This window comes from Vicugna pacos, chromosome 23, assembly GCF_048564905.1.
Source record: "Vicugna pacos chromosome 23, VicPac4, whole genome shotgun sequence".
Lineage (NCBI taxonomy): Eukaryota > Metazoa > Chordata > Mammalia > Artiodactyla > Camelidae > Vicugna > Vicugna pacos.
Window position 1 is genome coordinate 22,357,841 of NC_133009.1, and position 17,501 is coordinate 22,375,341.

The 17,501-nt window shown below is 35.9% G+C and overlaps 1 protein-coding gene across 1 annotated transcript in view; it reads right to left on the reverse strand.

Moving 5' to 3' along the window:
- DNAH14 (dynein axonemal heavy chain 14) overlaps positions 1-17,501 on the reverse strand; it is a 274,100-nt gene that overhangs the window by 78,000 nt on the left and 178,599 nt on the right. Inside the window, exons 56-64 of the mRNA XM_072948673.1 lie at positions 14,991-15,152; positions 13,952-14,143; positions 12,298-12,479; positions 10,900-11,008; positions 10,245-10,370; positions 6,730-6,824; positions 3,079-3,238; positions 833-964; positions 366-461 (exon numbers count right to left, since the gene is read on the reverse strand). Of these exons, the coding sequence (XP_072804774.1) occupies positions 366-461; positions 833-964; positions 3,079-3,238; positions 6,730-6,824; positions 10,245-10,370; positions 10,900-11,008; positions 12,298-12,479; positions 13,952-14,143; positions 14,991-15,152 (1,254 nt within the window). The remainder of the gene's footprint in view (positions 1-365; positions 462-832; positions 965-3,078; positions 3,239-6,729; positions 6,825-10,244; positions 10,371-10,899; positions 11,009-12,297; positions 12,480-13,951; positions 14,144-14,990; positions 15,153-17,501) is intronic.

Here is a 17,501-nt window from a genome sequence, read left to right on the forward strand (position 1 = left end):
AAAGCAACAGAGTAATTAACATAAGCAAGTTAAGCAGCTTTTTAAAACATAGGTTGATACTGAGGAAGTCTTTGGTAAACTGAAGCTACAAACATCTGGGAGAAATTGGTGAAATGGTAAATTAATATATTATTGATATAATAATAATAAGCATTATTGAGTGTGTTATTATGTGGCAGGCACTAACACCTGTACATATAGTATTTATATTATTTACTTAATCACAATTAATCTCTTCACTACCTTTATTATTATCTTCATTTTATCTTAAACTGATAAACTCCACTGAGATAATGGCTTTTTCCTGATGGTTTTGTCTAGTTCATAAAGATGCTGAGAGTTCAACATGTAAAAACATTTCTTACCAGCTGTAAACCTTTTTGTTTTTCGGCCAACCTTTGTCGTGTAATTTTTAGGACATTTTGAGCTTCAGCCACTTGGATTTGCTTAGGGCCCACCAGCTTAAAAAGAATGTCAGAAAATTTCAGCGTTAAAAAGTCAAGTCTACTGTTAAAAATGCCATTTAAGTCTGAAAGACATTTATAGCTGCCAACTCTTAAACTTTCCTAGAATTAGTGTACCAAGGGAAACAAGTAGTTTAATATGATGAAATATCAAAACAAAAAATAAAACAACAGCATAGTCGCCATAAACTAAAGAATTTGACAGAGACACTTGATATCTGTGTGAGTTAACATAATATGTACGAATAAAGTGTTTTTCATTGAGCATTCTTTCCACAGAAGTTCATTTGAGCGTGAAACATTTTTTTTCTGGGACAATGATGTGTCACTTCCAAATTGTTATAGATACTTAAGAGGAAAAAGCATACCTTCTGTACTTCATGGTAGTTATTCAAAGCTATAACCCACTGGCACATAGAGCAACAAGCAACAGAAACTAGAGCAATCTTGTTTGGGTTGAAATCACGTAGCATTACAATTTTTTTCAGCTTTATAAAAACCTAGAGAGAATACAGTTCATGTAGTACATGAGAAAGAAATATTACTGATCTGAAGTTTTTCCCAGACTACACTGGAATAAAATTTTATTTTATATAAAAATATTCAACTATTCTTTAATAGTAGAATCAAAGACATACCTGGGTATAAAATGGCTCTAATAAGAGGAGGCATTAAAATTCCTGTTTTCAACCTATGTTACAAAGCTACAGGAAACAAAACAGTATGGTATTGATATAAAAACAGACACACAAATCAACGGGACAGAATAGACTGCCCAGAAATGAACCCATGCAGATATGGTCAATTTATGACAAAAGAGCCAAGAATAAACAATGGGGAAAGGATAGTCTCTTCAATAAATGGTGTTGGGAAAACTGGACAGGCACATGCAAAAAAATAAAACTGAACCACTATCTGACACCATACACAAACTCAAAATGGATTAAAGACTTGAACATGAGACCTAAAACCATAAAACTCCTAGAACACAGGCAGTAAGCTCCTTGACATCAGTCTTGGTGGTGATTTTGGATTTGACACTAAAAGCAAAGGCAACAAAAGTAAAAATAAATAAAGTATGACTATGTCAAACTAAAAGCTGCACAGCAAAAGAAAGCATCAACAAAAAGAAAAAGCAACCTACCAAATGGGAGAAAATATTTGCAAACCATACATGTGATAAGGGGTTAATATTCAAAATAAATAACTCATCTAATCCAGCAGCAAAAAATCCCCGAAAAACCAAAAATGCAAAAACCAAAAATGCAAAAACCAATCTGACTGAAAATTGGGCAGAGGATCTGAATAGACATTTTTTCAAAGAAGATATACAGATGGCCAATCGGTACATAAAAAGAAGCTCAACATCACTACTTATCAGGGAAATGAAAATCAAAACCACAACGAGATTATCACCTGTTAAAATGGCTATTATCAAAAGAAAGCAAATAACTAGTGTTGGTGAGGATGTGGAACCCTTGTGCACTGTTAGTGGAAATGTAAATTGGTGCAGCCACTATGGAAAACAGTATGAGGTCTCCTCAATCAATTAAAAATAGTACCATATGACCCAGCAATTCCACTTCTGGGTGTCTACCTGAAGGATACAAAAACACTAACTCAAAAAGATATATGCATCCCCATGTTCACTGCAGCATTATTTTCAATAGTCAAGACATGGAAGTAACCTAAATCATTAAATGGATGGATAAAGAAAATGTGGTATATATAAATATATATGTGTATACATAATGGAAATATTACTCAGCCATAAAAAGAAGGAAATTCTTCCATTTGTGACAACCTGAATGGTCCTTGAGAGCATTATGTTAAATGAAATAAGACAGACAGAGAAAGACAAGCTACTATATGATCTCACTTAAACATGGAAGGTTAAAAAAAGAAAACAAAAACCAAACTGAACTCATACATTCAGAGAACAGATTGGTGGTCTCCAGAGGCAGGGATTTAGGGGTAGTGAAAATGAGTGGAGGTGGTCAAAAGGTACAAACTTCCAGTTATAAAATAAATAAGCCCTGGGGATATAATGTACAGCATGGTGGCTATAGTTATGAATATTGTATAGTATATCTGAAAGTTTCTAAGAGAGTAAATCTTAAAAGTTCTTATCACAAGAAAAAAATACTGTAATTGTGTGGTGATGGATGTTAAAAAGACTTATTGTGGTGATTATTTTGTAACATATACAAATATCAAATCAGTATGTTGTACACTTGAAATGAATATAATGTTGTATGTCAGTTATATATCAATAAAAAAAAAATCTCAGACGCCTTTATTCACACATTGCACTTTCATAGAGTAATGCAATCCATACAGGAAGCCTTTCTCCCACTATTAGCTTCTTCTATTCTCATTATATAAAGAGGTTCTGAGATATGACATTTATCAGATTTTGGTGACACATTACTTTTCCTTGTCACTTCCAGGAGAACTTATATATTTGGATATACAGCTTGCTCTCTGATCTTTTAACTCTTAGCATTGTTTTTAGCTCTAACACAAAACTCCAATTTTAATACTTCTATCTGACTCCTATAGATTATAAATGTAGAATGCATCAATTATGCATTAGTTGGAGATTAACTTTTACCTTCTCAGGTATGCTGTCCTTGTCAAGGTTAATCAGTTTTTTTAGGAAACTAGTTTCTGAAAGAAGTAACTTTGCTGTAGCCCAGCTGGGTTTCTCTTGCAGAAGAATACAAACTGCATTCATGACAGTCAGTACAAGGAAAGGAGGCTGCGTATATACTCTATAACAGATGGTAAAAATCTAATCAACTTCACAATTGAAATCAAATGTACCCTGTAAACTATCTCAGAAGACAATACACATAGAATTTTAACAAGTATTTTGGTAAGGAGAATTATTTGCCAACATATAGCTACTTCATTACTTGAGTATCTACAAAAATTTGAGTATCTTTAATAATAGGTACCTTTGCTTTAGGATGATGAAATGCATAAAACTTACACATGTAGAACTTCTGAGTTTGAGGTTAGTTCTTTTCATTATAAAAGTATTTGCTGCAGAGTTCTTTAGAGTAGGAACCCTCCTGTTTCATCATAGTGTTGATTTATTGATGATTACTTGACAGAGACACTGTGTGTTGATTTATTGATGATTACTTGACAGAGACACTGTATGCATGTGTGTTGGGGGGTAGCTGGTAGTCAGCCCTACTCTTGTAATTTGAGGTGTGCCGTAAGGTGCAACTCCTCTTAGACACATCTTCTGATTTTTCTTCATCCTGATCAAAATTTCCTACCATAAAGATCACAGATCCAAGAGCACTGGGGGAGGGAGAGTAGATAAGACTTTGTCTCTCAGGTTATTAATAATGTGATTATTGGAACACAGGCAGCTGCCACTCAGCTATGTCCTAATCAGCTGACAAGCTACTGCACAACTGATGAGAAGCTGACACTTTGGGAAGCCAGAGGTCAGAATAACATTTATGAGAAACTTTTAATGAAATGTCACTGGGGTGGTGGTTGCTGTGCAACAGCCAATGGGGACTGGGAACAAAAGGGATATTTCCATCCAGGGTAATGAGTCTCCCCCAGATGAAAATCATATAAACTTCTCAAAAAAAGGAAGGCAGAAAAGTCAACTTTCATGTATGTCATTATCTACAGGGGTTACGAAGAAGGCCCCCCTGCTCCTGCCTTTCATCATTAGAGATCTCCTGCTTGGATTAATATTTGTTGTCTTTAATAGTCTACTTCTAAAGTGAAGATATTTTTCAAGAGGGCTAACTAATTACATTATTAACGTCTTATTTTGGACAAATTCATCAGGTTGCTTTTCTGAGATTATCAGTCTGGCTTTATTGAAATAATGAGAAAGATAACAACAGAGGAATTAGGGAAAGAGAGGCAAGGTTCACAGAGAAATGAGAACCCCTTAAACAAACTGTTCTTCAATTTTGCCCAGGTTTGACTCTAAAAGCAAGTAGGATGGGAATACAATCAAATTAAGACAAAATGTATTATCTATGAAATTTGATGTTAATTAAAAGGAAAATAGGATTCAACTGACTGCAGTTCAGTTTATGTGCCCCTCTCCAGACACAAAAATTTGACTTAAAGTGAGACCTAGTGGCAATCTGCTTTAACGTCCTCCGTTACTGCAAAGAAGTGCTCTGTGTTGGCCCCTTACTGCTGTACTCCAATCTGCATTTTCTACCATCTTTCTTTTTCTAGTGGCTAATGTGCAAATTGGCAAAGGACTGTAATGTTATGAGGCAAGGTGACGGAAACAGCAGCTAGGAAAAAGACTGGATTAAAAGACTGAAGAAACAGTGTATCTGCTAGATGTCTCTGCTGCATGTCCTACCTAAGAATAGAAACAAAGATCATATTGTAAGGAATTGCATTTATCTGGCATTCTGAAGTGAAGTGAAATGCACATTAGCAACATCACAAGGGAGAATCTTATACAAACAAAGTGTATGCAAGGAATTCAAGGACTAGACTAGTTTTCTTTAGCCTTTGTACTACCAGGGCAGGGGAAGGGGCCTGCTTGATCAGAGAAAACATTTAGCATTAAAGTAACCTTTTTGGAGCACTTGCCTTATGCCAGACTATTCTGAACATTTTACATGTTTGAACTCATTCCAATCCTTTTGACATTTGTTATTATCCCTGTTGAATGAAAGGGAAGTTGAGGCACAGAGAGGCTATATAAGCAGTGCCAGGACTCCCAGGAAGCTTAGTACCAGAGCCCATGTGCTTAACCACTGAAATATACTGTCCCTCAGAAATTAGACTAGAGGGAATTTGAGCTCATCTCTCTCTTCAGAATCTCTGCCAGAGAAAAACTAAGAGAATCGAACTTGCGGAACAAAGTCACGAGGTACAGAGAGGCTATGTCTGGGAAGGCTGGCCTTGCTACTTCTCAGATGTCATCCCTCCGGTACTGCCTCTTGTTCACTGAGCCTCAGCCATCCTGGTCCATCTGCAGTTCAACACATTTCTGCCTTAAGACTTTTGTGCTTTCTGTTTCTTCTGCTTCAAACACTTTTCCTTTGGATACTTTCCTAGTTCAAATCCAAACTTCACCCAGTTCTCTGCTTCAGTGTTACCTCATCAGAGACGCCTTCCCCAACTGTTACCTGTTGTAACCTTAGCACTGAGCATGGAGCCTGGCACACAGTGTGCCCTCAGTATATTTGCTGAATGAATGAATAAATGAATGCATAAGGCTGAATAGATATGAATGAGGTAAAAAGGAGAAAAGGGAGTTAAGAATTCTCTTCCTTCCTCTTGTTTCTCTCTGTGCGTTTGTTTTTCAGCTTCAGGTAGAATAACTTCAACATTCAGATATTATCTGTTCTTCTCCATAAAAATACACTGGTTAAAAAAAAAACCAAACCAAAACCCCCTTTTTGCCATATTCTGTTCTTATCTTCAGAGTTAATAATGTGTTATAAATATCATGGTAGATTCGCTTTGTATTTTAGCATCTTTTGTTGAAATACTACTTTCTTTAAATAGTGGGAAACTCAACACATCCCAAGGTGTAATAGGCAAATTCTCTTTGTTTGTTGAGTTGGAGAGCTCAAGTTAAAAAGTACCTCACCCAAAGATTCAAATTAGAACCATCAGGTTCTGATTCTTGTACCTGAAAGTATTTCATGTCTTGTATTTTCTTATGAATTTCCCTATAATCTCTTTTCCTTCTACATTTGGAAAGTTGGGTTTGGGAAAGGGCATGATGGGACATGCTCCTCGCAGTAACACGTGGTGGCAGTGGCCAATACTTGCAGTATCAGATGTCCTGCGTTCCTAGAGATTCCAAATGTCCTATAGCTACACTGGCATACGCAGCAGTGTTGTAAACATTGTCCTCTTAATTTTCGAACAGCAGTTCAGGTGTTTCTATAATCTCTGTGTATTTTCTTTACAGTCTAGGTAATTCAATATTTGATCGATTTTAAGATACACATTTTTACATCTCTGATATTGGGATTTAATTATAACCAAGGGCACATCATATAGTTTACTTGGGAGTATTTTTTCTTCCTTAAGGGTATATAAAATTCTGATGCACCTTATAGTTGATGACATAACACTGATAAGATACAGAATATAAAACACACAATGCAAAATTTAAAGTAACCAACATAGGTAAAAGTGGTTTAATCTAAAAATGGAATATAGACTTAAATAAATTTTACCATGTATTTTTCCTTTATTTTGAGCTTGTCCAACTCAAAAGAAACTTAGGTAAATTACTCACCTTAATTCAGAAACATCAGCTTTATCCAGGGCATTTAGAGCCATGACTGCCTTGTCTAGAGCTGGCAGCACACTGTTTAATTCATCGGCAGTTCTCTGCAATAAAGTTTTAAGCTCGTAAATACATATGAATGAAAATAGTGGCATGCTTAATTTTTTATATTTTGAACTTGGAAAATGTAATTTGACATTTTTACAATGTCTGTAAGTTATGTATCTGCATGACTTAGAAATGTACACACATGCTTCTACTGTTAGGAATGTGTCTTATTGTCCTAAATGTAGTGTATTATGCAACCCCTGATGAGAAATTATCTATGAGAAGCAAAAACACTGAGTGGCTTCTGCCTTCTGTATTAGACTCAGTGTAGTTGTAACAATGCCTTTTTGAGGAATGGTCCGGTTAAAGGTGTACAGTAGTAAAGTTAATGAAGCTTAAGCTCCAGAGCCCTTCAGTTGCACAGGCACCTTCCACGGTCCTGGAAGGAGCTCTGCAAAAATATATCTGCTGGGTCATACATTTTTGTAAGACTAGCAAAAGTAAGACATTTTAACTGCAATCAGATTAAGACCAATTTCTCTCTACACTTTGACTCAGTCTTTGCCAGGTATTCTGTCATGATAGTTGGTGCTGGAATGGTTGTGGACATTTTTGGGATCGGGCTAAGAAGTTGAGTTGGGAATTATATTTATATTGCTTAAATCACTTATAGGTGTAATTAAGTTATTGGAAGCTATCTCAAATAGGAATGACTTCTAGAAATACTTCTGTTGTCTATTGTTCCAACTTTCCTAGTGATGTGACATTAAGGTGCATGGCCAGAGGTCATACTATAATATAAACTTGTACTATAGTGCTCAGCACCAGGATCTGGTCTGTGGAAAATCCTTCTATTTAGCAGATGAATAAAATTGTAAGTAGATCCTCACTGACACTTACTCAAAATGGAAGTTCCCTCTTTCATGAATATATTTGATAATGCAGCATATTCTACTATTCTAACCCTACTATATTTTCCCTTTTTTTGGATGGGAGTTTTGCAACAGGAATTAATCAGAATTCCTGGGCTTTTAGGTAATAATTATTGCATTTGGAAAGATGTTTTAGAATGTCTCAATGAAATAAGTGAGAAATTACAGATTCCTTATATAGTTGTATGTGAAAGGTGCCTTATTTATAATTGTTAACTTTCATTTACAAATAAAAATTACAACAAAAACTTGTGGAATGTTAAATAAAAGTCATCTCGTTAAAATCAATAGAAAGGGTGTGGGAAGGTATAAATTGGGAGTTTGAGATTTACAGATACTAACTACTATATATAAAATAGATAAACAAGTTTTTACTGTACAGTACAGGGAACTATATTCAGTATCTTGTAGAACCTATAATGAAAAAGAATATGAAAAGAAATGTGTATGTATATGTATGACTGAAACATTATGCTGTACACCAGAAACTGACACAACATTGTAAACTGACTCTACTTCAATGAAAAAAAGATTAATAGAAATCCTTTTGATATTGAGAAGCAAAATGTAATAAAAAATTTCAGATCATACCAAGAGCAATAATTTATTAAGAGTTAAAAATAAATTTAGGATAGAAATAATGATCTGGCTCTTGTTCTGTTTAATAATCCAATTAATAAAGAAGAATGTATCATATAATCACTGGAAAAATTCAAGACTCTGAGTTTGCAAGAAATAGTGACATTAATAAAACTATAGATATCAGAAAACACCTCTATAATAAAGACATTGATGGAAAATTGGTTAATGAATTTCTCAATTCAAACAGTATTTAAAATTAATCACTGCACAAGGAATCTTGAAATGCCATTCTGCTTATACCAAATTTGATAGCAATACTAAAAAGATTCATCAGTTATAAATGATGAGTGATGAAGCTGAAAGAAACTTTCCTAAACTATAAAAAATGAAAAACACATTTTATCAACTATGCTGTAGATTATATAGGAAATTACATTACAAAATCATTATCATATGAAGAAGAGATCACAGAGTATGCAGTGAAAAAATACAGGAAAAAAAGTATTATAGGATGTGTAGGGCAGTTAATGACTAAACATCATTATGTTATTTCTCTAGATTTTGCGATATTTGTCATAATTGTCAGCTTTTAAAATTTGTATTTTATTTGATTTTTTAACTTATTTTAAAAAAATACTCACTTTCATGTCTAATGGTGGTGAACTAGTAATTTATATTCTTTGAAAAAAATACAGCCTCAAAATTGTATAAGCTTCAGGTCCTATAAAACCTGAATTTGCTTCTGAGGTCAGATGGGTTTCTTTGTGGCAAGTCAAAAAAAAAAAAAAAACCAACCCTGTTAATTCCTCTATATCCATTTTCTTTTGGCCTAAAAAATTAAAGACTGAAATTAAACTGTACTCACACTTAATATACTAGCTAACAGTGGCATCTTCATTTGGTTGGCCTAACAGAGGTTATGGGTCACGCACAGTGAGACTCATGTGGCATCCTGAGGGAAGTGGGGACGTCCCACAAGTTGGAAGGGTTGGCTGTGAAGGCTTCCCCATTTCCTAAATGCTCAGCGCATTCAGAAGCCCTGCTGCTTACTTGTGTCCAGGTAGGGGACACAAGTAATTACATTATCTAGCTTGAAGTAAATTAGTCCTTAAAATATAGACAGGTTTCTTTCAGAAACCTTGGATTGGAGATAATGCTAATACTGGGAGTTCAAGTGGACAGTGTGAAAAAGGCAGGCCGATAGTTCTCTTACCCCTGGTATGAACTCTTCTTCAGCTTTGCTTTAAATGATGATCTAGTCAGATCTCACAAGAAACCAGGCAAAAAATTTTTTAATTATCTAGAGGACTATTTGAAATATGTATTAACAACCACTATCGTTTATAATAAATGTTCGTGGTATTAGCTAATGATAGTAGCTCATGCATATAACTTATAAATAAATATTGAAGGTTTTAGCTCAATAAATGACAGAGGTGCTTGATTAAAAATCTTTGCATGTGGAAGACATGAAACTCTGCCTTCTCTGAGCAGGGGTAGCTGTTGATCAGACCAGGGTCGAACATTCGGTAATTTGCCACATGAGGTTGGTTCCCACTGGGATTCTGACTGGAGAGTACAGAAAGGGATTTGCCAGTTTAAGAAGAGAGGATTATTCAGGCAACGAGAGAAGTGACACAAACTAAATAGTCCCTAGAAGCTGCTTCATTTCCTATAGATGTTGCTCTTGGAGGCCACTGTAACCAGAAGAACCAGACTATCTGTCTATTCCTAAATTTCGCAAGGACAGGGACCCTGTGTCTTTGTACTCCTTGTTTACATTTAATAGTGCCTTGCATGTGGTTAGTATTCAATAAATATTTGCTGGGATAAAAATAAAAAAATAAAAAATATGCAAAGTTAGGGCATGATATATTTAAGAGCCTGATCTTTAAATTCTGGGGGTAGGAAACAATTTTGTAAATCTCTAGAAGATTTTTATTGACTATATTTTAATCTTACCTGAGCATATTCTTCCACAATTCTTACTTCTTCTGCCATAATTTCTTCATCCTGTTTAACAAGCATCTGAACTTTCTCAACTACTTGTGAATCTTTCTGTAGTTTTTCCATTAGGGTTTCTTTTTCCTAATAAACCAAATAATTCTTCTTAGAATAAATTTTAAGAGACATATCTTTTTATAAAGAGAAATTCAAATAGCTTATTTCATTATCATAGACTTTGTCAAAATCAGCTTGAAATTTGTTTAATAGACTACTAAGGATGACTACAATAAATATCATTTCATATAATATACATAAAGAATGATGATAAGTAATGATTTTTAGAATCCTTGGCAGACAGCAAGTTACCACAGCACATTTCAGATGAATTTAACTAATAACTGGAATTTTTATATGAGCTTTTGCAATTAGTTATATACGTATTGTGACATTTAATTATTAAAATATAATGATGTTACTACTTGCTGTTATTGTTATTATTTTTTTCCCTGATTTTACAGATAAGAAAATTGAGACTCAGAGCGGTTACCCAGCTGCACGGTAATCAAGCTGGAATTCTAACCCATTTGTCAAGTATCAAGAGTTTTTGCTTTCAAACATTGTTCTATAATAAACTATAAAATCTTTAAAAGAGATTCCAAACCAAACACACCTTTGTTTTTTGTTCTATTTGAGGGCCAAGAATCAAGAGCTCTTCCTGCATATCTGTAACTAGAGTAGTTGCTTCCAGGATCTTGGATAGACCCACATAGAAACGATTCCTGAAGGGGAAAAAAAGTATTAAGAACATGTAGATGTAACAAAATATTAGCCAAACAAGATATACTGTGATCATGAATTGGAAGACAACATGATAAAGACGTCTATTCCCCCCAAACTGATTTATAGATTTAATGAAATTCCTGTCAAAATCTCAGTAAGATTTTTTTTGTAGGTATATAGATATGTTTATTCTAAAATGTATATGGAAAGGCAAATGAACTTGGGTAATTAAAAAAATTTGGAAAGAGAAGAATAAAGTGGGTGGAATTACTGTACCTAATTAGAAGACTGATTACATAGCAGCAGTAGTCAAGACTATGTGGTACTGGCAGAAGGATAGATATATAAATTGATGGAGCAGAGAGAGAACCCAGAAATAAACCCACACAAGTACAGACAACCAAATTTTGACAAAGGTGCAAAAGCAATAAAGGAAGGAAAAGTTTTCAACAAATGGTGCAGGGGCATTGGTTATATGAGATGAACCTCGACCTAACCCTCACATCTTATACAAAAATTAACTCAAAAAGGACCACAGAATTAAATGTAAAAGGTAAAACCATGATACTTAAAGAAGAAAACCTAGGAGAAAATCTTTAGGCTCTAGGGCTTGGTGAAGAGCTCTTAGACAAGAAAAGCATAATTCATAAAAGAAAAAAATTCATAAATTGGACTTTTTATCAAAATTAGGACCCTTTTCTCTGTGAAAGACCCTGTTAAGAAGATGAAAAGACAAGATACCAACTGCAATATAATATCTGTAATCTATCTGACAAAGGACTCATGTTTAGAGTCATGAAACTTCCTCAGGGTCTGCTGGGTTCTGATTAGGTGTGAGCCTTTCTGCTTCATATTTCCTCTCCTGCCTTCCCAGGTCCAGATGGAGGCTCCAAAACTGCTGAGCTGCAGCATGACATGGACTCCTGAGCAACAGGTGTCTCACTCTCTGTGCTGTAGTCGCCTGGCTCCTCTTAGTTTGGTGTTGTCCCATGGGATAAGGGACACGGAGAGTGGCACCTGTGGCAACTCTTGCTTTCATTGTCTATGTCTGAATCTAATGGCTTAGTGCTTCTTCGCTGGCTGAATACGTCATCTTTGCCTTTCTGGGGGCTGCCTTAGAATGACCACAGGGGAACCATACACCTTACTTCTTTCAAAGTCTTCTGCGGCTTTTGCCTCTTCCCCACTGAAAAGGCAAATTTGGGCTATTTTGTATTTGTGGGGTTTTTTTACAAGTAAAAGCACAAATGTAGCATAACATATTTCCGATTTGGTCTCAAAGTCTTACCTCTTCCTTTGCATTTCCTTCCCTCGGGACTTCAAAATGTGGGCAAATGTATCCATGAATCGCAGGTAGTTACTGGGAGTGATATAATACTGCCTTCCCGTTTTTTTAAAGTATTTTGTGCTCAGGTCTTTTATACTTTTGTGGATTTGGACACATGTTGGGGCAAGTTTTTCTATTAAGTTCTGAAAAATAATGATTTCTAAGAATTAAGAGAAAGCAATCTCTTTGCATGCCAAAGAAATTGAACACTGTGAAAACTTGAAATAGTTAATCATTTCTGACACGTGGAGACGTAGAAAAATGCTCTGGATGGATGGGACCAAGAATATACGAGTTGTAGTGGTTAGGATGGTGTTAAGGTGGAAAAGACAACAAAATCAACGATTAATGACATGTCTGACTCAGACTAGGCTTTTCCCTCATTTCTGCTACAGTTATCCAAGGAATTAGGGCACCATCTTCAGTGGCCAAGGTTTATGGTGTTTTCTCCATCTCCTGTCTTCCTTTCTTTAAAGTAGGGTATTGATAGCAAGATTCTCAACTTCCTTGAGTTAAATAATGCTAGAAAAATGTAAAGGCTTAAAGGATATATAGTCAGTCCTCTGTATCCATGGGTTCTGCATCCACAGATTCAAACAACCACAGAAAATATTTTTTTTTAAATTCCAGAAAGTTCCAAAAAGCAAAACCTGAATTTCGCTTATGCTGGCAACTATTTACATAGCACTTACATTAGATGTATAAGTAATCTAGAGATGATTTAAGGTATATGGGAGGATGTACGTAATGTATATGCAAATACTATACCATTTTATATACCAAATTGAGCTGATTTTTGTATCTGTGGAGATGAGGGGAGAGGGCTGGAACCTATTCCCCTAGTATTGAGGGATGACTGTATAGATAGATATACAGGTGGACAAAATTAGAGTAGAAAGAGAGAATTCCGATTTAGGCATAATCTAGTTTTGATTACCCACTCTGATCCACCAAGCCTAGCTAATTATCTGGTCACTTTTAACCCAACTGCATTTTCTTTCTGGTTCCGCCCTGAATCTACCCTTCTTGGCCTTTGCTTTCCTTGAACACTTGGACAGGCAAGGTTGCAAGCCCCTTTCTGTGTCCCACACTGAATCTCAGGCCTCCATGAATTTATAACTTCTTTTGCCAACACCCCACAGGATCTTCAGCTGAATCACTCTAGATTCTTACTGACTTGTGGCTCATAAATTCTGAGCTAATTTTGTGAATGGCTTGTGCTCTCATTTCTTTGTAGTCTTGCCGTTGTAGCCAAGCCAGAGAAATTTACAAGAAGTACACAGAAGGCTGCAGCATCCTTACCAGAGCACCTGGTATGCAAAATTGAGGTTGTTTACCTTCATGGAAATCTGCTGTCCACCCTGAGGGCAGAATAGGGAAGAGATCCAAGCAGTGAGGAATCTGGGCATCTCTGAAATAGGGTGAATTAGGGGGCAAAAGGGATAGGGAATTGATAAAGAGTCAAGACAAACCCTTGACATTTCATAATTTTGCCTAGAGATGCCTATTTTTGCCCACCTCGGGTTCATTGCTGTTCATAGACATGATATCATTAGATTCTATAATAAATTGAAATCTTCACTTGCATTAGATTTTTAAAAGAAGTTGTATTTACCTCTCTGTTATCAAAATCCACCTTTTCTCTTAAGAAAGAGTTGGCCACAATCAGGAGAGCCTCTTCTGGCCACTTCTCATACCAATCAATTGTGCAGGCGCTAATCATAGAAGGATATACTCTACAATTTTGGCTAAAGTTAGGTCTTGCAGGACTCATGGTCATAAAAATATGAAGATTTTTATATATTCTCTAAAAATTAATAAAAACATAAGTTGTTAAAATGTAATCCACTGTTTCAAAGAAAATACTGTACTGAAAATTTCATTTAAAATTTGTTCCTATTTTTTCCCTTAATGAGTAGACTAAAGACTGACCAACTGTACATTGCATGCCTGCCATAACTGAATTCCTTCTAAGGGAAACTAGAAGCTCCACAGAGCTCTTCTGAGGAAAGCAGCCAGGTTCTGCTCTGCAGGACCTCACTCTCTTGGCTTCAGCAGGATGAACTAAATAGGGGAGGCACTGGACTCCAGAATATTCCTTGTATAAACCACCTTTTATGAGGGGGTCTGGTGCTAGGGTTCTGTTCAGCAGGGAACCTTATATCAGATGGCAATGGGTCTGACTATTTAACTCTCTCCTCTGGGGTGGTGTGCATTTACCAACCACAGAAACTCAAAGTGAGAAATAGATGAATTAACACTGAAAGAGAGAAAGAGAAACAAGACCAATGTTATGGGTAGAGCACCAGGGAGATATTAATAAACTCCTATAGCTGAATGTAGCTAAGCTATATGCAATCTTGCAGTCCTAGGCTACTGCTAGTTTCTATGAAGTCTGCCTGCGACCTAGTCACTTGGAAGGACTGGCCATGGGGCAGATTCTTTCCTCATTTCCATATGTCACTTCATGATAAAACCACATTATTGAAAGCAGCCTCAGTGAGTCAAAGTGCCTTTTAAATCAAAGGGTTCAATTTGTACAAAGTGATATCTTTGAGTATCAAGCAATCTATTGAAAATCATGGACAGAATTATAAACATGTTCTACCTTAATTTAACAGACAATTTGATAAAGCCAATCCACAAAAAAGTACCTTTTGGAAGAATGAAAGTAAAGCTTGCCTATTATCAACATAACCAGACTGTTCAGCAACAGATCTAATCCTGAGTGCAATCGAGTCCAGCTCCTCAATTTCAAACAAGTCAGGTATTTTCCCCAAATTGATAATGCTGTTCAAATCTTCCAAAAATGACTCCTTTGGTGAGACATACCAGGAATGGGTAAATTATTCATATATTCATATTCTACTCTAAACACATCAGATTGAGAAAGTAATAGTGTTTAAGGAGAACTGAGGTTAACTTAAAAAACAAACTTCTCTTAATTCAAACCCATCAAAACCATTTGTTTTCCTGAGTCAAAATAAGTTTCATTTATCCATTAATTTATTCAAACACTAGAGAAACATACATTTGGTACTGACGGAATGCTAAACACCTGTGTTAAGCACTGGGGCAAGAGGTATGGGATGAGTGGACACAATAATGAGTTGAGCAAGGACTTTGCTTTAAGCAGATTACCGCAGTTCTCGGTATGGCGACTTTTGTGCTTGAACACTACACAAACTAGAGATCACATGGCCGAAAGACTATCTGAATTTAACCAAGTTTATCTCTATAAAGGACTCCAAATTGAATGGGAAGGTAACATAGGAGAAGCAGCAGTGAAAGAAACTACAGAAGAGTTATTTTAAAAAGTATGAACATTTTGGTTTTGAGAATAAATCCAAGCTTTCTTTAAAAAAAGCATCATTAGCATTTTTGACTCCTTGAGATATTCCTCAGACACTCACAGGTTCCTGGTATTTCAGCTCAGGTCAGGAAGGGCAAAGAACTGGTGGACTATCTCCAGTAGAGGCTAAAAGAGGTGACGTAGGGCTAGCTGTTTTCCTGTCTCACCTAAGACATGATGGAGAACTGACAAAGCTTCGTTATATATTCTGATTATTACCTACTTGTTGAGAGTTAAGTTACTCCATGGTATTGCTGCCTCAGCATCCATTTTGTTTGGCTATGCAGCCCACAGGGGGCCTTAAACTGACTCTAGTCCCCTCATGCAAGCACATTCCTTAGATAGCAACCTACAGAGTTACAAGCAATGTAAGTTCTGATGTGACTTCCCAACAGCCCTTGTGATCAACAGTCTCCCCCGCCTCCCAGCTCCTTACCCTTTATGTACCCCTGTGATAAGACCCCCGTGGAACTTATCAAAACTTTTCTTTGAGTTTGAAATGACCAATCTGGCCCTAGTCTGGGAGCCCCAAAGCACTACACCCACAGACTCTAATAAAGGCAAGTGCCCCAGGTCCTGCTTGTCTCTCTCTGAACTCTGCCTTGACTTCCCATGTGTCCCCTTCAAGGCATGCTGTTTTCCTCCTCCAGGACCTCTGAGTAATCAACTTCCCTATTTCAAATTCTCTTGTGGTCTTTGTTAAACTGTGGCTCACCATCCGGTACCCTGTACTCCACTTAACAAATGTTAGCAAATTTTTTTTGATTCACGTGGAAAACAATGATGTGGCCAGAAAAAACCTGTAAAGTGTGGAAAGGAAAGCCAATGACCTTGAAGTTCTGAATACTGTAGGAGGCATGTTAACTCAGCCTTGATTTGATAGTGGTTTTCTGAAAAATAGTTTCTTAATTAGAATGATAAGTTCCTGGCATGGGAGAAACTACATCTTCTGAAATCCAGAAAGAAAATGTCTGGCAGAAACCTTAACCTGATCATTCAAGCTGGAAAGGGGAAAATATATAGTTAAAGTAGATATTACAGAGTAAAGCAGATATGACATCATGGAGTACAGCAGAAATGACATGGCACTTGGATTTACTTTCAAAATATAGTATGAAAGAAAAATACAACTCAAGGGAGAGAGGCCCAGTATTAGAAGAAAAAACAAGATGACAGTTTGAAACAATACTAATAATTATACATGTCTGGATCATAGATAATAAGTAATAGTCCCTTGAAATTTTGCCACAAGGAAATAAATACAATCGGAGATGGTATTCCTAATTATGTTTTGGCTGTGGAAGGGTATAACTTATGCAAACGAACAGACTTTTAAAAAGTTGAGTGATTGACATTTTTTCTTATTTATAAATAAAGTATATTCTGCAAGGAAATTTCTCATCTTGATGGTGAAATTTGAGCAGGATAGAGAAAAGAAATAGGAGCCTCAATTCTGTGAGAGCACACTGTGGATTATGTGGTTTGACAGTGGATACAGATGATAGTGTACTTTTAAAAAGATTACAAACTAGTTCAGATGTAAAATGGATGACATCAGCTCCACATATAAATTACTTCCAATTTGTCAACTAAAATTAAAATCATAAAACGACAGAAAATCTTTTGTTGTAACGCTTACACAAAACAATTTTTATCATGATTACAAATTTATAAACTGTGTAGTCTATGACTGGATAAGAGCGGAGAATAATGAAAAGAATTGATATGGTAGGTTAATAGGACCATAGATAATTATTTTCTTTTCAAATATTAAGTTTTGGGGGGCTACTTAAAAACCAAACTTACGCAAATA